At 35.6% G+C, this 18,528-nt stretch overlaps 1 protein-coding gene across 2 annotated transcripts in view; it reads right to left on the bottom strand.

Annotated features, from left to right (window-relative positions):
* The window catches only part of LOC124593679 (probable multidrug resistance-associated protein lethal(2)03659), a 283,510-nt gene that overhangs the window by 23,018 nt on the left and 241,964 nt on the right, over positions 1-18,528 (bottom strand). For both annotated transcript variants that reach the window (XM_047131975.1, XM_047131976.1), the window contains 3 exons: positions 17,418-17,663; positions 12,318-12,490; positions 1,317-1,446 (listed from right to left, as the gene is read on the bottom strand). In XM_047131975.1, coding sequence (XP_046987931.1) covers positions 1,317-1,446; positions 12,318-12,490; positions 17,418-17,663 — 549 coding nt within the window. The remainder of the gene's footprint in view (positions 1-1,316; positions 1,447-12,317; positions 12,491-17,417; positions 17,664-18,528) is intronic.

The raw sequence follows: 18,528 nt of genomic DNA, 5'->3' as shown, positions 1-18,528 counted from the left end.
AACAATGTTCTGCCTGACTGCTGAACTGGCCGCAAGGGGCCAGATGACAGAGACTGTTTTGTATGATCTCCACCTTCACACCCGATCCGATGCCATGCAACTTTTACCTTGGAGGGTTCATAAACTATCATGAGTAGTGTCTTTGCTACCAGCTGATCCAACTGCCTTTCAAAATAGCCTTGTTGCACTGATCAAGACATGGGAAGAATTCGCATATCGACGAGATGTCCCATATTGAATGTTTGTAAGAAAAACCATTTGAGTTGCTCTTTCATTTGATGTATTATTTATAATTGTTAGTTTAATGTCATAAATACTACAAACCCTTAAAACCCATATATGCATTTCGAAACACCCTGTATGTACAAATATATTGAGCTGAGGTCAGAGCAGGTTGATAAGCCTACTCTGCGAAAGGTAGAAGGAGGAGTGTGTAAATATTTTCTTGTTTTTACATTCATATGTAATGAAAAATGTAACATTAATACGTATACCGGATGACATTCATGCAATGCAAATTTTCAGCAAATGAATATATAAATAAGAATAATTGTTGCAACAGAGATGAAATAATAACAAGTTACATTTAAATACTAAATTTTTCTGTAAGTATTGGTAGTAAAATTCCTGTTGTAGATACGCTGAGTTTCAGTAACTAGTGCACATAAATTTATTGTGCTTGCTTTTTTAAATAAAAATTTGATGTATTTGAGCCTGCACTATAAATCATATTTTGTCGTAAGTTTGATGATGACTATGTCCAAGGCCTTCATGAAATTTTTACATGAAATCATTCCACTTTAGGCTGTTGAAACATTACTTATTCTGATTGCAGTTTCACAACATGGTCATTTTCAAGCATTGTGTGTGTTGTAATTTAAGTGTTTAGATCATTATTTCACCATATTTCTAATGTGTATGGTATATAGAACAGCAGATAAATTCACATCATCAAATACAATTTCTGTTACACAGCTTTATATTATTGAGTGCGTTACAACATCCCACAATGCTTGAAATCGACCATGTCTCAAAATTGAAATCACAATAAATAATGTTTTAACAGCCCAAAGCAGAATGATTTCATTTAAAACTATTTTGTTATATTCCATGCAAAATTTTCTTCTTTCATTATTTTGTTGCAGCTCTACGACCTGAAGTAATATCTACAACCAAAACTATGGACCACAACTAGAGCTGTGTCTTATATCCTATTAGCATACAATCTTCTGCATCCAAATCTTAAAAAAAAAACATGAATTACCTCTTCATATTTGTAAAATAATATTGTCTTCTTGCTGAAAATGCTTTCTTACCTTGAGTTTACCATTGTCCATAACTAGAACCTTATCACTGTCCATAATTGTATGCAATCGATGAGCAATGGTAAGTACTGTACACTCAGCAAACCTCTCACGGACTGTTTGCTGAATAAGTGAGTCAGTCCTGAAATAACAGTTATCATTCAGTCAGAATGAGATTTCAAAATGTGGGTACCTACCTAAAGCACATGAAATTAACTATACTTTAAAACAAACACTGATAAATTGTGAAATCCATTTGATCACATATATTACTATATATGTCGCTTTTGTACATTCGTGACTTTCACTATGAGGAAAGGAGCTATCTGCAGTCAATAAGTTGGTGTATGCATCTCAAAGTAAATTTGAAGTTTAGTGAATTCACATGGTTCACTAATATGGATCTCACTCTGAATTCCTCCAAAAAGTATCTAGAATAGAATAGAATCTTTATTATCACATGACATGTTATATACAATCATTTGATTGAAACATCGGTGACTTGTCAATGAATAATTCTAAGCCTACCTAAGTATACCTTAAAACAAGATACATTAAAATAAAGCATATGGATGCTCCCAGAAGCACATTACAACATAGAAAACAATTACATGTTACATTTCTTCCTGTTTCTTAACATTTCCACAGTGGTTTAAAATCATTCTTTTTAAGTATTTTTCATGTTTGTTTCTCTAGTTTATGAATATTGACATACTTCGAAGAGCAGATACTTTCATAAAAGTAGTATATATGTATACATCTAGATATTTAGGTACATAGTTTATGTGATACATAGTTTATAAGTATGGACATACATAAAAAGTACATATACCTCCATTAAAAGAGAACATAAGCATACACATAGAACATAATGTAGAAAAAAGAGGAAAAAAACCAAATATAATATCTTCTACTTGTCTTCCTCATTTATAAAATCATCCACCCTGTAATAGCATTTGCTTCTTAAATATTTTTCAGTGTTTGCACCTGTGGGTTCTAGCTTGCAACCCTCAACTTTGAACACATTTTATTGCTAAGCTTCAAAGCCATGTCATATGGAGTATTTTCAAATAATGTTAGTCTGTGGTGAGGTAACATGTAATCTTGTTTGTGCTTTGTTTCATAAACATGTGTAAAGGAATTTCCCTTAAAAAGATGTGGGTTTTTTTAACTCAAAGAGAAGTGTTTCATATATAAACATGAAAGGAATTGTCAGTAAGTCAAGGCTTGCAAATAAAGCCTTGCATGATTATCTATTTTTTATTCCAGTCATAGCTCCAATAATTTTCTTCTGTAGCTTGAACACTCTGAGGAGGCTTCCTCTTTCAACTCCCCAAAAAATTGTGCCATATCCTACAGCTGATATAAAATAAGCATGATACACAATTTTCCTAATAGCTAAGTCAGTTACTTTATTTAGAACCCTCATTGCATAAACAAAGCTATTTAACTGCTTCAGTAAGCAATCCACATAATCAGTCAATGACAAGTTTTTGTTTATGGTCACTCCCAGAAATTTAACAGATTCTGCAGTTATCATTTCTCTGCCTTCATAGCTTAAGTGTGATATATATTCAACAGTTTGTTTGGCCCTGGAGTGTACAATTTGTGTTTTTGTTAGGTTTAGTTTCATAGCATTAATATTTATCCAGTTTTATTGTTCTAGAAGGATCTGCTTCATTTTTTTGTGCAAGTTCTTCAGTGTTTTTACAGCAGACTACTGCTGCTGTGTCATCTGCAGACAGAATTGTATCTGACCTGGCATGTCATGTCATTTATATAGTACAGGAATAGTAATGGGCCTAGTATGGACCCCTGGGGTACAACTGCTTGTACTTCCTTCCAGCTAGAGGAAGCTTTCTCACCCTTATGTTGTATAACTACCCTCTGTTTCCTATTTTTTAGATACGAAGCGAACCAACTTAAAGATTTTTCACGGAAGCCATAAGAAGCTAATTCGAGGAGCAGCTGCTTATGATTTACCATATAAAATACTTTACTGAGGTCACAGAAGATACCGGATACACTCTCCTTGTTATTGAGTCATCTGCTTATTTTAGTGATTAGTTCATTAATAGTATGAACAGTGCTTTGGCCCTTCCTAAATACATACTGATTATTAAGAATAATGTTATGTTTTTGTTATATTTTTCTAGTTCATTACACATTACTCACTCAAATACTTTAGAAATAATTGGTGGTATTGATACTGGGCAAAAATTTCATAGCTCCTCTTGTCTGCCCTTTTTGAACTTCCGCATACTTCGGCCTGTCCGGGAAGCAGCCCTCATCAAAGGATTGATTTATTATGTGACAGAGTTGGGGTGCAATATAATCATATCCTGTCTTTATTATTTTTGTTAGCAGTTCATCCCAGCCCACAGATTTGAGATTTTTTAGGGATTTTATAATGTTAGCCACTTCATAGCAGGATACATGAGTGAATTTGAATACTACTGATCTGTGCCGCATTATATTGGGACTTATGTGTGGAGGAGGGAGATCATCAATTTTGTTAGAATTTATGAAATACCTGTTGAATTCTTTGCAGATATGTCTGGAGTTTGTAATCATTCCCCATCTATTTCTAATTTATGATTAAAACTTTTTGTTTTTTCAGCACATATTTCAGTCCTGACAATCTGCCATATAGCTTTTGATGTATTTACTGTTTGCATATGTTTTGCCTGTTTAACTACTCTACCAATTTTGTATTTGTTTACATAGCTGACATGCTCTGCATCATAGTTGTTTTTCACTTCCATGTGCAGTATCCTCTTTCTAATACTAGAGACCCTGATGCCTTCAGTTATCGCCGGCCGGAGTGGCCGTGCAGTTCTAGGCGCTACAGTCTGGAGCCGCAAGACCGCTACAGTCGCAGGTTCAAATGCTGCCTTGGGCATGGATGTCTGTGATGTCGTTAGGTTAGTTAGGTTTAAGTAGTTCTAAGTTCTAGGGGACTGATGACCTCAGAAGTTGAGTCCCATAGTGCTCAGAGCCATTTGAACCTTCAGTTATCCAGGAGTTCTTCTTACAGTTTTTGTCACACACTGTTATAAAGGGGAAGCAGTCATTGAAAAACTCATTCACATTGTGTTGGCTGAAGTTCCTGGCTCACTTCACTGTTACAGTTTTATCTAAATGTGGCAATGAGATAAAAAGGGCTGAAAGATCAGATATACGTAATTCTAAGATGAACTTTTCTGCGGCACCATAGTTGATGCTGCTCATTATATTATCTATACATGTAGCAGAAGATGCTGTTATTCTAGTGTGGTCACTAAAGTTTAATGCTAAGCCATATGTAGATAACATGTCCCTCAGAGAAACAGCAAACCTGTCATCAGCTCTTATATTTATGTTGAAGTCAGCACAAATTATGAACTTTTTACATGACTTTTCTACCTGCAACCTACCACCAAGGTTTCAAATTTGTCTAAAAATGCACATGTAGCTGAATAATCAGAGATATGATATATACTAATAATTAATATGCTGTATTCAAAAGTTCATTGCAGCAGCTCTCAAATAACAGTTCCTGGTTCAAGCTTAGTGATTCTTCAACTAGAATGCATGATCCGGCAAAACCATTTTTTCTACAAAAACTCACTGCTAGTGTTAATAACTTCTTGAGTCATTTGTCTCAAGGAATAAAATTTGATTGATATACTCAACTCCTTTGTTAACAAAGGAACAATTCAATATAAATCTAAAATTTTCCTGCATACAGCATATTAGGAAGAAAAGAATCTGTATTATGTGTTTTTCAGCCAAATATCCAGGCGATGAGACAGTGTGGCACAAGGAGCCTCAATTGGGAATATCTGGATGGGGATTTCCGGGTGCAGTATTTGCTTTACAACCAATGAAAGCCCCCCAAAAATTTGGTCAGAACAAGAGGGTAGGTTGGGAGAGGGCGGGGGGTAATGGTAATATTCTTACTACAATCCTGCGATTGTATGTACCAGGCAAAAAATATGAAAGTCTCACATATGTGTATGGGTATTTTTTAAATTTGTACAGAGTCAATTTCATACTCGACTTCTGTGGCTGACCTATGTCATGGTCACTTACAGGAAATCTGATCAATTGTAACTTACCAAAGCAATTTTTTCCGCCGTTTCTAACCTGCAAGGAACACACAGACCACATGTGGATCCAGAAAGATCGTGACTGCAGATTTTAAAATGTGATAAATTTCTTGTGAAATATTACAGTTGGCTTGTTAAGGTTGTATTTAGTTCACCTATAGCTCTTAAATGATGCTTCTAAGCTCAGATTACACTGAACTTCTGTTTGGGTTGGTATGACATTTCTTTTACCAGATAGTCTGTCATGCTCATTTATTAAGAGTGTTAAGATTTCCCAATTGTCAAGATCTGCTAGTTATATCTCATGGCAGGTTGTCTGATTACACTTCTATAAAAGTAAGGAACTATCGTGGGGCATCTAACACAAACTCAGTTGTAGGTTGCCTATCTAATGGCTTCCAGGGGCAACAAAAATTTGATAGTATTTCATATAAACAGTGACCAAATTTAAAAATTTAAAATCCTGACTTAAGCTACTCATCAGGAGGCACAATCTTTTGTGAAAACTTCACCACAGTGAGATATGTATTATAGTTATAAACTGTGTGTATAACTCAAGGCAGCATAACTCACCGCTTTCAGATACCCTGATTATTTTCATCCAGTATTTGAGAAGGGGGACACTTAATGACTTGCAATAAACTGCACACATAATTTCAAACCTTTGTAAAACTTGTTCTTGCTTACTCCCCCACAACTAACAACTAGAAAAAAGTTCATCACTTACTGTATCAGGCATTTGCATTTATTATTTTTTTAGAAGTTATTAGTCTAGCATGGGGTCTCTGTAATGTATGGACGTGTGGAAAGAGTTGAAAGTGCATAGCTGAAAGCACAGCAATCCTAATTTCTTACTTATATGAACACATGTTAAATAACTAATCAGCATATAATTTGTTGTATGCTGAGCACAGAAACCAATGTGTGACAGCATAATTCACTTCTCACCCTATTAACTGTATTCACAATGCATTTCACAGACAGCATTCACTGAATGTAACTGCAAAATTATATCATGTACAACACATGGGTCATAAGATATGACATCATAAACATAGAGAAGCATGAAAAACTAGCTTTTGCTTCAAACAGAGCGCCAGCTATCCAGAATATACTGATCCAGTGTTTAATAATGAGAGCAGGGACACTGTATTACTTATGAAAAGAATTGAACTTAAGAAAACTCAGCTTGCCTGGAGACATAGAAAGCTATTATCAGTAACAAAAAATTAATTGCAAGAAATCGAACTACTAAAGCATAAACTGCAAAAAACTGACAATGTTCGTAAATCTCACAATGTGACAAATTATCTTTCAGAGATCTGTAGTTAACGATCTTAATATCTGTAAGGTATATTATGCTCTTTTTCTTTTATCAAAGAATAATATCATCTGTCACTAGTGTACTGTTAACTTCTGAAGGTATTGTCACAGTTTTCTCAGGTTTCCTGTCGACTACACCCAAGTACGGGGGAGGGGGAATCAATAGGTAATTGAACAGTTATGAGCACAATTAAATTTGAGACATTAAGTCAGAACATTCAAGATTTAATTACTAATGTTTTAAGCAATCCATTACTATTAACAGCTCACTTGAATGTCATAGTACGGAAATCACTTCTTTCGTATTACTTATCTGAAACTGTTTACAATAAGTTATTGTTTACCAACAATTACACATATGTTTTGCAAAGCATCTTTATGCTCAACTAAGTATGACACTACTATAAGCTGTGATATATCTACCGACTGGTACCTGACTGATGTAACTGAATGGAGCTTCCCATATCTGTAACAGAGACTGCCTTCGCCATTCACAGTGGGATTGTAACAGATCCCTATGTTTCACAATGACTCCAAACTTTGAACATGGTTTCAAAGCTTTTCTAAACTTTTTATCACTTACATGCTTGATATCAAATATTTAACACACTAAACTTATTTGTGAAGTAACAAGAAGTTTGAAGCTGTTTCATATATGGGAGTTTGATTCTTTAACGTTGGTGGTTTACTGGTTATACTCCAGCAGGTGACCAACAGGTAGGGCTGTATCAACAGCATGGGGACTTCTCACTCATAACAAAAGTTATGGGTTTTTCTTAATTATGACTCATGTACCTGTTGAGTTCACAGATTATGATTATGTTCTGTGTGCTTGTAAGCTGCTTGAATAAATTTCTCAAATTACTGGGTGAACCTTTATTTTAAAACTTAAATTGACTGACTTTCAAATCAGGCTCCTGAGCAACATTCTCATTTTTCAATTTAGAACATGAAAGATTAATAACAGAACTGCTGAACAAAATATATGTCAATTAATCACGGTGTCAACTTATAACAGCTGAATAGTCAAGAATGAAAGCCCTAATGAGGGAAATAGTAACTTATAATTAAGGCTCAAATAGATAAATCTCAGATACCCTTTGAAGATGATGCTGTTAAATAGGTAATTAACGTATTTGCTGATGTACCTTGCTCCAAATGCAAGAAAATTTCACACTCAATGCAATGGTACAATACTTGTACTGGTAATTTAGTTTCTTAAATACCATAATGTTTATCAGATACAAGAAGCACTGTAACATGTTCTTAATGCTCAAATAGTATTAAGCAATATGAAGCTCCTGTTCAGGTGCTTTGGGATAAAATAGAAATATTGTCTGTACTTGTGGAATTGAATGAAATATCAGAAACTGAACAAATACTGTTATGCAAAGCTATACCTTTCCTTGGATTCAACAAAGCTCAAAATTATTTTGACCTAGATTGATTTTAAGGACAAGTAACTTTTTTGCCAAAGATGTAATTTAAATAGCTGAACAATTCCCACTTCACTGAATCAAGTCAAATTGATGTAGCAATAGAAAATCTTCCATACTTTACAGTGTCAAAGAGAATTTTATATTAATGCAGATCAAGTAATATAACCCCTACAGTGGTTGTTAGAAAATTAGGAGCATCTTTTTCCAAAATAATTTATATATCAGAAACAGTAAACATTGCAGATCAGCTTCATGTTAGACTTAAAGCTAGTGGCAATGTGTCTGCGATGGTTCACCAGACGTGTGACCAGAAATTAAATGTGGGCACTATCAACATAAACACATTCCTAAAGACAGGGAAGTTCTTTGAATAAGGAGAAACACTATAGTCAGCAAAAATTAAAATCTTAGCCTTGCAAAAAACAAAGATTTCCAGCAAGAACACCATGGATTTTGGAAGTAAAGAGTGTTCAGAAGTAAAACAGACAAAAGATTCCTCAAATGCCCATCCCATCTGCTTGTGGCATTTGTGGTTTCAAAGTTAATCTTGAGTCCACAACTGAGGTTACTCTGAGAACAATAGATAATTGACTATTTCCTTCAAATGTGAAAATAAAATGTAGTCAGTAGCTAATACACATATGCTGATCTAATGTAGCGATTCGAGAATTTCTGTGTAAATTCTAGAACCACTCAGCCTTCTACCGTCTCGAACACACAATATTCTGGATATGAGTGTGGGATGGTAGAATCCTACCTACTGTGCATCACATGTTAGTGCGTGAAGGTTTAAAATCACTTGTGGGGAGAAAGTAGACGCAGTGGTCGGATGGCAACAACAAGTACCTGTTGGGCAATCCGTAGATGTTTTAGTGAGTGTGTAAAGAAGAACTATGGAGTTTATATACAGCTCTATGCTTATTGTGTCATTGACTATTGTTATTAAAACAAGAACAGCTGAAAAAGTACTCTTGTAGACTCTTGACGCAACCTTATTAGAGGCAAGAATCATTTTTATGATTCCTGTTAAGAAAGGTCATGGTATCCACGAAAATGTTCTTTTAACTGTAATTCAATTTGTTTCTCACATCCAACTGTATGAAAGACTTGCAGGAAGTTACACATTCATGGGGAAAGTGATATTTTTATTGTGTATGGAGGTCAAATACATCGTTAGTTGATGAAAAGTAAAATTTTTATGTCTACTTATTTCATAAGTAGAAAGAGTCTAAAAATTCCTGTACCTAGCATTATTCAATAGAGAAGAAGTCAAGAGAGTTTGCAGCAGCCAGTTATCCAGTAAAGAAGAGTGGCTGCAAACTCCAAGTAAGTCATCTTGTAAACAAGTGGAAGGTGGTTTGGGGGAATATGCTGATATAACCCAGATCCACACTCACACTTTAAGTCATCAGAACGTTAGACTAACAATAAAGTAGATCAAATCCAGAAGAAGTATATAAGTCTTGGAATGTGCTAGAAAATATAATCTCCAAATTTCTACAATCACATAAAAATGATAATGGGCACTTTTAAATCACAGTTATGGAAAGAGGGAAAATTCAGGAAAATGGAATAGTAACAAATAAAAAAAATGTAAATGATACGATGCTGACAATAATAAACGAAGCATCTTACTCAATCAGACAAACAAAAAGACAATATGAGGGCAGTTGTGACTGTGAAATTGAATAAAATTTCCAAAAGAATAACACCAGAACTATTTATACAACTAAAACTCAGCCAAATAAGTACCAGCTGCAAAATACCTGGTTCCAGAAAGGAAATGGACAACCAAGGTAATTATAGAGACTTTTCTAAATATTTCAAGAAACTTCTAAAATGCATTAATCCTACATAAAGATTTCCATCACAAATAGCTCTAAAAACCAATCCAAATTGACAAGCACCAAGAGAACAGGAAATTGATAGAGAAATCAAAAGCCTAACAAAATTTACAAAGCATTAGTGAAGATGGAACTATCACAGAACTCCTGAGTCTGGTGTCCCAAAAACATAAAAATAAATTACATTTATCGCAGTTGACCCATGAAGCCATTTCACATGCTATTTACATTTGAAAGAATTAACCCATTTGTGTCATAACATTGATCTATTTACACACATAATACCTGATATGTAGGTACTGTGTTGAAACACATAGTCCAAACCTTTATATACTGTTGTTATTATTAATTAAATAAAGCTCAACTGTGCTGTCAGAAATAAATTATGGGAACCACTGACTCGGTTTGGAGTAGCAGAATATGGTACTACATGGGGCATGGGGAAAGGACTAATTTCTTGTGAGAGTGCTGACACAAATTGTAGAAATGTGACATATGCCTGGATCTGTCTGTCTCTCTCTCTCTGTATAATTGTCCTGTGAATCTTTTGTCAAAACATGGTGACTAATGAATGGCAAAATCTTCAGGTAGATATATCAATGCTGAACTCTATCTGTGCTGCAGTGTTTTAATGTAGATTCTTTTTTCTTTGTATTCTTCCTGTTCGTACAGTGCATAATTGAAGCAGAAATGCTTATCTAGCCCTCCATTGTCTATACAATAATGGGTAACCACCTGGAAAACAGACTGAGGTTGTACAGCAGAACTGAACCAGTACAATATTGGCTCAAAATGAGACAGCACTCACCTCCACAATCTAACAGTCTTGATTCATTACCACACAGCCACCTTCGTGGCTTAACAGTTTAATTATTTCAATGCAATACAACACACAGTGTGACATTTAACTATTTATTTGCCTAACCAGTGAGTTTTCCCCTTTGCTAGGTGATTGAAGGTAAACTGAGATTAGTAGTTTTGGTATGCATGCAAAACATTTAGCACACAAAGAAAATTTTGGATGACTGGAAAACTGCATTGACACACCCACTAAATAAGATGGGAGACAGAACTGTTGTTAATAATTATAAGAACGATTTCCCTTCTTCCAGTCACATATGAAATGCCATTAAAATGTCTCCTGAAAAGAGACAACAACAACAACTTGAATGCAAAAGTGGCAGGTGTAAAAAAAAATGTTTCAGACCAAATAGATCTTGCTCATCCAAATTTTAATTCTGAAATTTATCCACAGACATAAAAATTTGAGATATGAAAGTAGTTTGCAACTTTGTAGATTTTTTAAGAAGTATATGACTCAGTGGACCACATGTCTCTCTTTCAAATTATGAAAGAACAAGGTCTGAACCTCCAGATGACTGCAGTTATTATCAAAACACTAAACAGTACAAAATCTGATTAGTTCAAGAGAGAAATGTTGAAACGTAGATTAAAATTGACGAGCCAATCAAATTGGAAAGAACCAATATTAGAACAGATAGAAAACTGAGACACTAATACACAGCAATCAAACCAGAGTTGCTTTATAAGTCAGAAACAGTCATGTCAAAAGGAAATAAGGACACTGCAGAAATCCAAAAGAGAGAATGAGAAGTCTTTATGAATATTTTAGGTCCAAATTACACTAAAGAGGGAACACATACACTAAGAGCAAACAATGAAACTGAAAAGATTATTAATAGTTCCTGGATATCAAGAAAAACAGGCTAAAATTTTATGGACATATTAAAAGAATGAAACTGACGTGCTTAACTAGACAGGTTGTAGAATTCTACAACAACTGCAGTAAAAAAACAATTTAACCAGTAAAATGACTCAGTTCAGTGGAGGACGATGTGAAAGAAGCAAGAATAACACAACTTGATATATCTGACAGAAAACATTTTAAGCACAAAATTCACAGTTGGATAGTTGGCCTGGCAGAAAAATCCATGAAGAATCTGAATAAATAATGATGGCAAATGTGCCCATACTGAGAGAATGAAAGTAATATGGACACAAACAAAAGCTAAAGCAAAACTCTGAAATCCCATTTGTTGTAGATGGTGTGGTCTAGTAAGTGAATAATAGTAATATTTGATGAACTGTTAACCAACTCCTTTTCAAGGTCAGTGAAAAGCAAAAAGGCTGTAAAGTTATTATGAGCTAACAGAGATTATTACTATTTCATATGTAGTTTTTATCAAGAACTTGTTAATACTTTCCAACAGATATAGCATTGAGTTGCTAATAAACAACCGTCTCATATTTTCTCAGTTATGAAACAAGCACCCATAATGAATGGAAACAACTTACACAGGATCCACATTAGCTGTCGCTTCATCAAGAACAAGTATTTTGTTTTTGCGAATAACAGCTCTTGCTAAGCAAATCAGCTGCCTTTGGCCAACACTGAAATTTGATCCACCCTCAGTTACTTGAAAATTAAGCCCTGCAGGCGTTTCATTTACTACTTCTTTCAGTTCCACCTGTAAATTCAGAGAAAACCAAATATTAACAAGATCTGAGACAAAATAAAAGTACTATTTGCATTGTCAAAATAGCAACAAATAGAGCAGACTGATACACACTTAAATGCTGGACAAGACAGATGAGGCCACAGAAGTCTCAGCAGCCACTGACAGTGGTCATGTGTGACAGACAGAGGCAACAGCACGAATTTGTACATATCATAGGAAAATGAAAAGTCACTTCAACCCAGAAATAAGTTACAAAATTAATAATGAAAAAATCAGGACAGAATAACAAGAATATTATAAAAATGTTACATTGCTACCAACCACATACACTGAAGAGCCAAAGAAACTGGTACACCTGCCTAATATCATGTAGGGCCCCTGCAAGTATGCAGAAGTGCCACAACACAACATGGCATGAATGCGACTAATGTCCGAAATAGTGCTGGAGGGAATTTACACCATGAATCCTGCAGTGCTGTCCACAAATCCGTAAGAGTATGAGGAGGTGGAGATCTCTTCTGAACAGCATGTTGCAAGTCATCCCAGATATGTTCAATAATGTTCATGTCTGGGGAGTTTGGTGGCCAGTGAAAGTATTTAAAAAACCATTATTTCTTTGAAAGCAAAAAATTCAACTGGTGTTGATGACATCTCTAGCAAATTTCTAAAATCCTGCTGTTGCAATGAGTTCAGTGAAGTCCTAGTTCATATATTCAATGCCTCTCTCAAACAAGATATCTTCCCTGAAAGGATGAAATATGCTATTGCAAAGCACCTCTACAAAAGAGGCAATGCCTCAGATGGTACAACCTTATCAGCCTATCTCTCTTTTGACTACATTTTATAAAGTTCTCGAAAAGCTAATATATGCCAGAATAATCAGTCACCTAGAAAAACATGCAACAATTAGTAAAAACCAGTTTGGATTCAGAGAAGGTATCTTCACAACCGAAGCAATATTTTTGTTTACGAATAACGGTTTGGAATGCCTCAACAAGAAGACATTGCCTGTGGGCATATTTTGTGATCTGCCTGAAGCCTTTGAATGTGTTAGTCATATAATACTTATAGAGAAGGCATGCCACTATGGACTGCGAGGACAAATGGGCAACTGGCTCAAATCCTAACTACGGGGCGGACAACAGAAAACAATAGTCATATAGAAGGGATAGAGTCCAACTGAGGAACAGAAAAATATGGAGTTCCATAAGGTTCTGTCCTTGGTCTCCTGCTATTCCTCATATATGTCAATCACCTACCATTGTCCTCAAACAAAGCAAGCAATTTTACAATGTTTGCTGATGACACAAGTATTGTGATAGACAGTAAGATACCCTCTGATCTAGAATTAAATGCCAACCATTTACTTGAGGATGTTCTGAACTGGCTCACAGTAAATTCTCTATCAATAAACCTCAGCAAAACTAATTATATTCATTTCCATTCTGGTCATAAAAGTCCACAGGAAATAAACATTATACATGAGAGTCAACAGATAGAGAGAGCAAATTGTTTGAAATTCTTGGGCAGATATATAGATAGTAGGCTTAACTGGAAACAAAACATCAACCAAACCCTGAAAAGACTCAGCTTAGCAACATTTGCCAGTCAGATAATCGCCAAAATTGGAGACATCAATGTCTCAAGATCTACTTACTTTGCCTACTTTCATTCACTTATGTGTTATGGAATAACCTTCTGGGGCAATTCACCAATATTGAAAAAGATTTTTACAAGTCAGAAAAGGTTGTCCAAATTTTGTGTGGAGTGCCTCCAAGAATCTCATGTCACAATCTTTTTAAACAAATAGGGATCCTAACCACTACTTCACAATATATCTTTTCAATGATGACATTCATGTTTCACAATCCTCCTCAATATGACACAAATGAAATGTACCATCACCATAACACAAGGAGGAAATGTGACATACACTGTGGCCTGAAAAATCTGTCCCTGGTGGAAAAAGGTGTGAAATACACAAGAACAAAACTCTTCAATGCACTTCCAAGTAATATAAAGTGTCTACAAGTTAAAAAAAGTACTGTTTAAAAATAAGCTAAAGTTCTTGCTTAAAAAAAGTTTCTATTTTCTAGAAGAATTCTATAGCAGAGATAGCTAATTTTATTTCCCAACTACTACTGAATATTCCTGCCTCAATATATTTTGCTGTGTTAATCATATTAACTGGTGATCTGTAAAAAATTGTTTGGACAAAATCAGAATGTTATATCGGGAACTCTGCTTGTGAGTGTAATTTTATCTTACCAATTGTTTTTCCAACTTGTATTATTAATCTTTGTTTATTGTCTTTATAGAAACTAATGTAATAATGAATTAAATGTGATCTGTAAAAAATTGTTTGGACAAAATCAGAATGTTGTATCTGGAACTCTGCTTGTGAGTGTAATTTTATCCTACCAATTGTGTTTCCAACTCATATCATTCATCTTTGTTTATTGTCCTTATGGAAACTAATGTAAGAATGAACTACATGTTTTTGACTCGTTTAACATCCATGCCTTAACATGCAGAACTAGATCTACAGAATACGTATTGTAATAAATAAATAAAATAAAATAAAACTCAGAAGAGTGTTTCTGGAGCCACTCTGTAGCAATTATGGACATGTGGGGTGTCACATTGTCCTGCTGGAATTGTTCAAGTCCATTGGAACACACAATGGACATGAATTGATGCAGGTGATCAGACAGGATGCTTATGTAAATGTTACATGTCAGAATCATATCTATACATATCAGGGGTCCTATATCACTCCAACTACACACGCCCCACAACATTACAGAGCCTCCACCAGCTTGAACAGTCCCCTGCTGATATGCAGGCTCCATGGATTCATGAAGCCCATGTTCATCCTGTTTTGTTGAATGGTTTTAATATGTTGATGGCCCAATCTGCAGCAATTCGTGGAAGGTTTGCACTTCTGTCATGTTTAACAAATCTCTTCAGTTGTCATTAGTCCCATTCTTACAGGATCTTTTTCTGGCCCTCGGAGATGCTGTGTCCCATCGCTCATGCACTGACTATAACACCACATTCAAACTCACTTAAATCTTGATAACCTGTCATTGCAGCACCAGTAACCAATCTAACAACCATTCCAGACTCTTGTTATCTTATATAGGCATTGCTCATTTATGTGCTATATTCTGCCTGTTTACATATCTGTGCATTTGAATATGCTTGCCTGTGCCAGTTTATTTGGCGCTTTGGTGTAGAAGAGACACTGAGTTGCAGACAGACACAACAAAAAGACTGCTGCACATTTGAGCTTTTGGCCATAAGGCCTTCTTCTGAAGTAGAAAACACAACAATTCACACGAGCACAATTCATACACACATGACCACTGTCTCTGGCCACTGAGGTGAGCCAAGGTCACTGAGGCCTCAGCACCCAGAGACAGTGGTCATGTGTGTCTGAATTGTGCTTGCTTCACTTTCTGCGTGTATTTTTACAAGGGCATGCAGCTCTACTCTATGGTTAAATGATGATGGGTAAAATATTCTGGAGGTAAAATAGTCCCCCATTTGGATCTCTTGGTGGGGACAATTCAGAAGGATGTGTTCGTCAGGAGAAACAAAACTGGTGTTCTATGGGAAGAAGTGTGGAATGGATCCCTTATTCAGGCAGTAAGGTTAGATAGTTTAAGAAGGGGAATAGATAGTTTGAAGTTAGATATAGTGCAAATTAATGAAGTTCAGTGGCAGCAGGAATAGGACTCTTGGTTGGGTAAATACAGAGTTATAAATATACAATCAAATAGGGATAATGCAGGAGTAGCTTTAATAATGAATAACAAAATAGGAATGCAGGTAAGCTATTATGAACAGCACAGTGAACACACTATTGTTGACAGGATAGACATGAATCCAATAATCACAACAGTTTCCCCTTGCTTCCAGCCAATCACAGTACCTGCACAGGAGGGCCATTCAGCTGATGTTACAAGACCCGATCATTTAGTAATACAGATTTTTCCTTCTGCAACTACTGAAAAGGCTGCTGCCCCTCTTTAGGAACTACACATATGTTTGGCCTCTCAACAAATCCTCCTCCATTGCGATTGTACTGATAGTACAGCTATCTGTATCACTGAGGCACACAAGCCACCCCACCAATGGCAAGGTACATTTTTCATGGGGAGTTGATTTCAGTATCACAAATGTTAACATATTTAAAAGATGTAACTTGTCATGCAATTCCAGTTTTATAAGCAAGAGGTGTTCTTAACTTTACTCTTATAACATGGAATTTTGGAACAGAAAGGAAATATGAAATATTCACACTTCAAAATTTTCTAGTAATCTGTGTAGTAGTTTCTCACTCCCACATTTCTCTATTTATCTTACTTATTTATACGAATTTATTTATTTATTCCACATTCCATGGATCCATGTAGGAGATGAATAAAAGCTCCATCGATAAACTTTAGTACAATGTCAAGGGTATGTGATGTGTCTTGTTTGGAAACAAATGTGTTCCATTTATTGTTCTAACAACAGTAATGCCCACTTTACTCTTCATTGTCAATGTTACATTCAGTACTGCTTGGTTCCATCTCTGGAGTGAGTTTCTATCAGTATTGGTTTTATGTTAAAAGTGATACACAGAAGTATGGATAGGTTTACTGACAAAGAGTTCAAGTCCAGTCTACCATAAACTTCCATGTGTCACTAACAGATTGTATATCAATGACATCAAATGAATTTGCAATCTGCGTATAAGTTTAGTAATATTTAATGCAACTGTAAATCATCAGACATGTAAAATAATAGAAGTATTTATACAACAGTTTTAAAATCATTCTTCAAGTGTATAAATTATAAGAAACCAAAAATTATAAGAAATAAATTCTTATAAGGATGTAAATGTAAGTGAGTAAAGCAGTGAAAAAATCACTGTTCAAAAACTTACTGCTTCCAATGCCTGCCACAGATCAGCATCTGGAAATTCATCAAATGGATCCAAGTTCTTACGGAGAGACCCAGAGAAGAGCACCGGTTCCTGAGGGATTATTGAGATTTTAGGACGGAAGTCATGGAGGCCTATAGTACTTGTGTCTATGTTGTCAATCATAATTTCTCCTTCTATGTTTGCTAGCCTGAAAAGTGCAGCAATAAGGGATGATTTTCCAGCTCCTGTTCGACCAACTATGCCAACCTGTAACAGAAATTTTGCAATAATGAGCCTCAGTGAAACAGTCTATTAATTTATAAATTAAAAGCACGAAACTATAGTTAATCTGTCTGTAAGTGTGTCAGTTACAATGTGAAAGGCATACTTGATATTAAGAATGTGATTATCAGTTATTTGTAATATTGTTGATCACCAGAGTATTATAGTTTTATTTCCTTCTACGTCATTTTATATATTTCTGTCTTTGATTTTTATGGAACAATGTACAGTTAAACCATGTATATGTGGATATTTTAGGGTTTTTACATGCAATTAAATGTACTTTCCCAATTATGAGGCTATTAAAACATTATGACAGTTGTGCTTCTTCAGTTTCTCCATTCATATTTCTTGTTTGAACAGTCCACGAGTGTACTGCCAGTCCATAGTGTCCAATGGGCACAATATTTTGGTGATCAGACTTGTCATCATTCTCAGGTGCACTGACGAACTGAGCTCCTGAGAGTGGCTGGCCATCTTAAATCCCCTCCCCTCGTGAGGCATTCTCTCCACAGTCCGTGCCCGCGTGTCAGTGGCCGCTGAGACGCTGGCGTCGGTGTCTGTGGTGGTGTCGGTGTAATTGCCTCGTCCGCCCTAGTCACCCATTCATTTCCTTTGCTGAGCATCTTTTTAATTAGACTCAATGTTGGTTCCCATGCCCTGCTAAGGTTGTAGCAGCAATCTCGGTTGATGAGTCCGTCAATGGTACGAATTTCGATATCCTATCTAACGATGCTGTCCGAGTATTTAGATGTCTGTGCCCAGACCCTGGTATGTTGGTAGTCCATTTTGTGATTTTCAGATGAACAGTGCTCTGCGACCGCTGACTTGTTGGGGTACCCAAGTCGAG

The sequence above is a fragment of the Schistocerca americana genome, chromosome 2 (genome assembly GCF_021461395.2).
Source record: "Schistocerca americana isolate TAMUIC-IGC-003095 chromosome 2, iqSchAmer2.1, whole genome shotgun sequence".
Classification (NCBI taxonomy): domain Eukaryota; kingdom Metazoa; phylum Arthropoda; class Insecta; order Orthoptera; family Acrididae; genus Schistocerca; species Schistocerca americana.
This window is presented reverse-complemented; position numbering and strand designations above follow the sequence as displayed.